The 7,993-nt window shown below is 35.4% G+C and overlaps 1 protein-coding gene across 1 annotated transcript in view; it reads right to left on the bottom strand.

Moving 5' to 3' along the window:
• Positions 1 to 242: 242 nt before the first annotated feature.
• The window catches only part of LOC108970257 (lipoyltransferase 1, mitochondrial), a 78,139-nt gene continuing 70,388 nt past the window's right edge, over positions 243 to 7,993 (bottom strand). The window contains exons 3-4 of the mRNA XM_018935543.1: positions 543 to 896; positions 243 to 473 (exon numbers count right to left, since the gene is read on the bottom strand). Coding sequence (XP_018791088.1) covers positions 309 to 473; positions 543 to 896 — 519 coding nt within the window. The 3' untranslated portion in view covers positions 243 to 308. The remainder of the gene's footprint in view (positions 474 to 542; positions 897 to 7,993) is intronic.

Raw genomic sequence — 7,993 nt, 5'->3', positions numbered from 1 at the left:
CACAGCCGTATTACTTTTGCAGAGATTTTCGCGCTGTCAAAGACAGCTTTGAAATCGACGAAGAGGTAGTGTGTGTCGATTCTCCTTTGACGGGTCTTTTCCAAGATTTGGCGCATGGTGAATATCTGATCGGTTGTTGATTTTCCGCAATATAATCATTAAAAGCAACTTTTTTGTCCATATCACCTGTTCTATTTTAAAATAAACCATAATATAATAGTACAAGGTTATAAAACACAATATTTTAAAATCATGTTAACTAATTATTGGTTGAGTTTATTTGCAAATTAAGACAATATACAATTATGTTAATGGCTGTTTATAGCTTGCATTATGTTGTCGGTTGATGCCAATTTAAGAGCGTTTATAATTTTACTTAAGTTTTGTTCATTGTAACATTTGCGCTGTAAGCTAGAAACGACCGGCAGTTGCTCTCGATTTGGCATCGTAATAGTTACATTGTGGATCAGACCCTAAAAAGCAAAAAATATTATCTATTATGTTTATGTTATTATTTTAAATTGCAATGACTAAGTACATACTTTTTCCACTTGTACATTAAGAATCATTTTATGTTCTTTATCCTGATCTTTTAAGAATATCTCCTTTTCAACTGAAAACTTTGGTGTTTTACCATATATCCACTCCCAAGATTTGAATTCTGTTCTTAAGTTACCAATTCCTGGGAACCATTTTTCTGTGGGATTGATAAGCTGGAAACCACGTTGTTTCATAATTTGTTGATTTCCGCCATCTCTCAACTCTGTAGCAAAAGTTCTCAAGTATTCATAACCAACTGAAGATATTAACTGCGATGTATTGACATTGCGATTTATTTCACATAAATTTTTAATTGGCGAGCGAACTGATGGCGTAGAATTGCTAATATAATTAACCTGCAAATTTGTAAATAATTACAATCATTTTTATATATTTTCTAACCGAAAGAATATATTCCTACTGTAGGATTTTATTTATAAAATATAATTATATAAAAATATTTTAACAAAACAAGGAGGAACAGTTAAATTTGAGATATTTTATACTCTCAAAATTTTCAAAGTTAAAGGCTTCGCACTATATTTTCAGATGGGACAAAGTTAGTATTTTTTAACTTATATTCTACTATAGGACAGAGCCTCCCTATGTTTCATTAATACACTTTGCTTTATGTTCTAGAATATATATAAAATGTGTATTCATATATAATATCTTTCAAATATTTTCCGAAGATTTGAAGTTGGTTTAGCAACTAGTTTTGGAGATATGTATGACAGTGTTTTTAAGAATTTTTTTCGGTAGATTTAAAATGCTATATTTTCTTCTAAGAATTAACTGTTGGTTTTTTCCATAATTTTAATCAAAATAATTTTTTTGGTCCGATTAATGAGTCTTCAAAAATTCACCGTTCATCACTCGTTAAGGAACGGTTGGAAAAGGATCAACACAAACCAACCGTATACCTTAAACATTTTTAATTGTTTTCTAATTAATAAAATAATTTATTAGCAAAAAATTATTTGATATTGTAATTTTCTCATGTCTCTGAACACATGTAACCCCATAAAGTCTGCTAACTAATGAATATCATTACAAAAATGTAGCTGCGATTCGTGGATCAATTTTACACATTTTCAGCACTGAACTATGGTATTTCATTTCATTTTGTGAATGTATCTTGTAAATTCCAGATATATACGGCATAGAACCAAAGAGAAGTTTTTAATCCTTCTATCAGGAATATGGTGGTTAGTCAATAGTTCCCGACCCGATTTTAATCACTGTTATTAGAAATAGACGCTCTATGAATTTCATTAAGGTAATTCTCATATTGACCGATATATATGTAGATATAAAATCACTAAAGTACATAAGGGCTAGAGAAAGTATTGACCCGATTCCACTCATGTTTTTTCATCATTCAAAGGCGAAACTGTGAATGTAACCCATATCATATTTGTCATACCTTTCATATTTCAGGATTATAAAACAAAAATAAATTTCAATTAATGAAAATTGTTTATTGTTTTTAAACATATTCTTTATTAAAATCTATATACTTTTGCATGTGTTTGAACCAATTTTAAAAGCACTCTTGCCAATAGCGTACTCTTCAGGTGCCGATAAACTTTGTAGTGATATGGTTGGGGCATGTTCAATATTTCCAAAAAAAAAAGGTAACTGATTTCTCGAACAGCTTTTGCTTGATTAGGGTCATTTGCCTAGGATTTAGAATAGCATCCCCGGATTTCGAGGATAAAATGGATATCACTGGAAAGGTGACGTTCTCCAGATCACGAATATATATACATATATATAGTTTTTATAAAAGAATTGAAGCGCGGAGCGGACAAAAAATAACCCTGGTCGATCCAATACCGGGGTGTTTAGAGTTCTTTCGCGTAGAACTCTTTCTGCAACTTTTTTTCTTTTATAAAAAATTGCTTAAGAATTTTGCGTTTTCCATTTATATATTTGGGGTATAAAGCTTTTTCTTATCTTCTTTTGTTGACAACTAGGCAGATATGGCAATACCATTTATTTGCTAGTATGCAACCCTATTCTTATTGTGCAAATGCAGTGAATTTAACTAAAACAACATAATTAAAATAAAGCTTTATATTCAATAAATATTAAAAATCAGTTTGCGCACAGCGCACAGCATCAATAGTTTCCGGAACAAGAACGTCTTGGAGAGATCTATGATTAGATTCACTATACCTCTGATAAACACTGGTATTAGGAGCTTTATTGCCAAAAGTGGAATTAAGTTAAAAATATGATAGGCAACTTACGAGTTTGGTATCTTATTAACTCATACTATAAGGCACACTATAAAGTAACTTGGTTCATTCTCCATAATTCCATTCTTCATATTGAAATATTCTCACATCATTATGTTAGGACATATGGGATACATTTTCAGATTCCGGGTACATCGGTATGTTCGGAAAGAGGGGGTTCTTCAGATTAATAAAGTTTGTACACACGGACTCACACTATAAATGGGACACCCAAAAACTATTTGATTCTTAAACTTATAATAAAAATAGTAAGCAGAGTATGTTAATATTCACCAAAATTCCTTTTAATTTAAAATTCGACATAAAAGAAAAACAACCATAGTTTATGTTATAGCAAGAACCAAATGAATATATTTACATTTATTGTGCGTTCAATGGCACTCACGCTTCAAATGAGAGAGTTATCGCGGCGCGCCATAGTATTTGTCATTTTGTCTAAAAACTACACTTAAATATAATGCTCTTAGTTTATTAACTGGCAACAGAATAAAGTTATCAAAGATTCAAATTAACAAATGACTCACACTACAATTGAAGAAAGGAAAATTATTATTAATAATTACAAAAATAATAAATTTGTAAGTGAAATAGGCGAAATTGTTCGCAAAAATATCTACTGTAACCTACATTATTCAACGTTTTAAAAAAACTCGTACTTCATATGTAATAAAATACCTGACAATACCTGACCTTGCGAAGGTTAAAAAAATAACCCATATCTGTCTGTGTAGACATAATAACTAAAGGAAGAAAATAAAGTTGAAGTAAGTGGGGAAACAGTTCGTCGATTGCTTAGACAGAATAAACTAAACGCTAGAAATGGTAAATATTCCTCCTAATGTAAATATTGAAATTCCCGTCCCTATTTCAAAGCCAGTAAATCTTAAAGACAATGCTACAGGAAGCTATGCAAACTTGTAACTTGTAACACTGCACCATTGCCTCAAAGCCAACAAAATGGAAGCGTTGAAACTATGATCGTCAACCCTACCCAATGTGTGACACAATTTATGTACAGTGCAAAATATGATTCAAGAGATAATCAAATCACAGAATCAAATGTTGCAAACTTTTTTAAGTAAAAAATGAGCGTTTAGAACATATGTTTAAGAAATGCTAGTGGTGTTAACCGATATAAATTGGAACTAACTAATTTCTGGAGGAAAATAATATTTAAGTAATGCTATTACATTTACGGATAAAAACAATGTCTCTATATCTGGTTTTGGACTCTAAGTAAACCACCCAAATGGAAAGGCACTTGGTGGAACAGCAGTGTTTTTAAAAAAACGATAAAGTCACCACGCTATTAGAATCTCATGCTACGGCGCAATCGCTGCGGATACTTAAACTTGATGGCTCGTTTTAAAATTACAGACACTCAATTTAAAGACTCTTTTGGAACACTGGGTCAAAGATTTATAGCTGGTGGAGATGCAAAACACACATATTGGGGCTTACGACTAAATAATTCGAAAGGACGACATCTATATCACACTATTATAAATAGGCGCAATAACCTTGACGTAATATCTCCACGTAAGCCGACGTATTGGCCTTGTCGATAATTCGCACATAACAGTTGATACTAACCTATCTTCTGATCACTCTCCTGTATTAAGAAAGATAACGGGAACAACCCATATTCGCTGAACCGAAAGTGGGGGTAACATCTTATAAACGAGCTGGCTAAAGTATAAAAAATAAGCTACATTAATATTGAGTACAAAATAAATACAGGATAAGAAAACTCACTGATATAATAACTAATGCAGCTGTCTTAGCAACACCAAAAAAAAATCTATAAGCCGCTTGGTTTCAGAAAAATCACTAATAGTGAAATAGAAAGGCTTGTACTATAAATGAAAAAAGAAGTGCAATACAAGAATGCAAGATAAATCTCTCCCTTTTCACTCAGCTTCAATTGAAGTCTGCTATACGTAAATTAAAAAAAGGCCTTAAACGCGATTAAGAATCCAACACTGAAATGTATGTAAAGAAGTTGTTTTCAAGCCAGCAAAATTCCCTTTGGAAAGCCCAAGAGTCCATGAAGCCAAAAATTAACTCCAACATGCTGGGGTGGAAATTGGGCTTGAATCGACGAAGAAAAGGCTAATTGTTTTGCAAATCACCTATAAAAGGTATTTCAACCTAATTGCCCAAAAACCAACTTTAAGCTGTCCAGCTTACTTAACACAGCTAAAGAGTCACTCGAATCTCTGAAACTCTGAAAAAGAGTTACTATCAAAGATGTCCCCTTTCCTCCACGAAAATAATATAATACCACGAGGCCCGGGCCTAGGGCGGCACAATTTGGGGGGCGCCAATTTTTCAGAATGTCAAAATTCTTGAATCTGAGATAATGTAACGACAATACATTCTAAGGATTTACTCTGATTGTTTTATATAAATTTACAAATACTCTGATTGTTTTATATAAATTTACAAATAAATTTCTATGAAATAGAATGTAATTGATTTTCTGATTAACTTTTTATTCGTGAGTGCCATACTGATAAAAAATGTTTTATAACAGAAATAATTGAATATTGATAAGCTTTTTCTGACGAATTTTCAAAGCTCTGTTGACTTGTTGTATCTTTAGTAAAGTTAATCTTACAAGTGAGCCGCTTCTAAAATTGCACAATGTTTTCTTATTTTATTTTCAATGATTACGGTGTTTCATATATGAATTGATATAAGTATTCATTTAAAATTCATCTTTTTGTTTGTATATAAAAATATTTGCAATATTGTGAATTATATTGACGAATATTAACGAACTTTTATAGCTTAAAGCAATAATTCGTAATTATTGTAAAATGTTATTAAAATACAAGTATATATTTATGTCGATATATACAGATCACACAAATAGCGCACATAGTCATAAGAAGAAATAAGAGCTTATACTATACAATTAACAAAGTTCTTTAAAAAGCTAAAAAGGGCTAAAAATATTATTATTTGTTTATCAATTTATCATCTAAGTAAAAAATAACAATTAGCAATTCACGAATAATTAATATTAATTGAAAAACTTGAGCTCCCTCTAAAATGACTTGGACATTCAAATAGCACAATTTAAAAAACCTGAAAAAATATGTGAAATTAATGATTTTTAATCAACGATTTGGTTCCATAATATATTTACATTTCTAATACTTGGTACTATATCCCCGATTTTGCATTACGGCATTACATCTGCGTACCATATTTTCTACAAGCTTCTCACACCTCTCCTTTGGGATGGAGTACCAAGCTTCCTTAATACCTTCCCATAAATGTTCAAAATTTGAGAAATGTTTAACCGCAATTTTAATTTTAACATCGTTTGATAGATTTTCTATGGGATTAAGGTCAGGGCTTTGCGCTGGCCAATCCAAAACATTTATATTTTCTTTCGTAAGCCAATCCTTTGTGACCTTCGCCGTATGCTTAGGGTCGTTATCCTGCAGTCCAGCGAAGGGGCATGCAATTAAAGGCAAATGGTTCCATGATACCGATCCATTTTTCCGTTGATTCGAATAATTTTTTCCACGTCTTCCAATAGTCTTCCGCGATATATTTAATCCATATTCGTCATTGATTTCCTGCATTATTTGTCGTGAAGACTTAAACGGGTGGGCCTTGCTTTTCCGGACTATGGCTTTATCTTCAGTAATTGTTGTTGTTGTTGTTGTTATAACGATTATCAGTCCCCGTTGGGATGGTGAGGGTTGTCAGTGTTGTCGTCGATGTCATCTAACGGGAGGCCCAGGAAACGTGCTGTTTCGACGGGGTCGGACCAAAGGGAAAGGGGTGTTAGATGGGTGGGGTTGGTTGGGCATGCAACGAGGTGGCCAGTGTCATGCGGAGACTCGTTGCATGCAGGACATTCGTTGGGTAGAACGAAGTTGCGCAAGGGTCACTCGCGTTTCTCGCGGCAACTCGAGCTCTTCGTCTGCTATGGGTGGTGATTTGACTCCAAGTACGCCATTCACGGGGAGGGAGTTGGTGAAGGTGTTGATGGCTCCACTGTGAATGGTGGTCAGTACCTGTCGGAAGTCTGTTGCGTCCGAGGTCCTGTCGGCGTATTGTTCGATGTCGTCGACGTGGTCAAGGAATGACCTCTTGGTGCTCCTAGGAGGCGGTTGCGCTCCAAGCAGGTGACTGCAAGGATGATTTCTACGAAAACATCCCAGCACGAACTGCTTGGAGAGGAGTTCGTTATGCTCCTTAACTGGGAGCATAAGCGTCTCGCTGTGAAGGTGTTCGATGGGAGACATCAAGAGGCATCCCGTCGTAGTCCGRAGTGCTGTRTTCTGACAGGTCTGTAGTTTCCTCATCTGCGTGCCACTGCATCCAGGCGACCATATAGGTGCTGCGTAGTTAAGGACCGGCCGGCCGATTGCCTTGTAAGTTGCCAACAACGTTTCTTTGTCTTTTCCCCATGTGCTGCCGGGTAGCGACTTGAGGATTTTGTTGCGGCTCTGTACTTTGGCGATGATCGCGGTTGTATATGGAGAGAAAGAGCATAGACTGTCGAGACACCTAAAATCTTAGGCTTATTTACAGTCGGAATTTTGACGCCGTCGACTGCAATATTAAGTTCCAGTCTATACTCCTTCGTCCAGTTTGTGAATATGGTCGCTGCGGATTTGGTAGGGGAAAGTTGGAGGTTCCGTGCAGTGAGGAAACGAGAAAGGTCGGAGAGGTAGTTGTTTACCATCGATTCCATTGATTCCATTGCCCGACGTCAATATCGTACAGTCATCAGCGTACGAGGTTATGGAAACCGCCTCTGGTGGTTGCGGGAGTTTCGAGATGTAGAAGTTAAACAGTAACGGGCAGAGGACACCACCCTGCGGAACCCCCTGTTTAATTCTTCTCAGTTTAGATGTTACACCTCGAAATAGTACGGATGACTGWSGACCGTTCAGATAGTTCATGGTCCACCACTTGAGCCCTGGAGGAAGCGTGGTTTTCTCAATGTCCTGCAGTAGCGTTGTGCGATTGACCATGTCAAAAGCTTTTGACAGGTCCAACGCTACGAGGATCGTTCCCTCATGGTTCCTGGTTGAGACCACGAACTATCTGAGCATTTATGACGCTAAGTGCTGTGGTGGTACTGTGCATTTTACGGAATCCATGCTAGTGGCTGGCTAGGCTCAGGTGGTGAGTGAAGGTCGGGAGTAACAAGGCTTCAA

This window comes from Bactrocera latifrons, unplaced genomic scaffold (assembly GCF_001853355.1).
Source record: "Bactrocera latifrons isolate USDA-ARS-PBARC rearing strain unplaced genomic scaffold, ASM185335v1 scaffold_293, whole genome shotgun sequence".
NCBI classification, from domain to species: Eukaryota; Metazoa; Arthropoda; class Insecta; order Diptera; family Tephritidae; genus Bactrocera; species Bactrocera latifrons.
The sequence above is the reverse complement of the archived record's forward strand: the minus strand, read 5'-3'. Positions and strand labels throughout refer to the sequence as shown.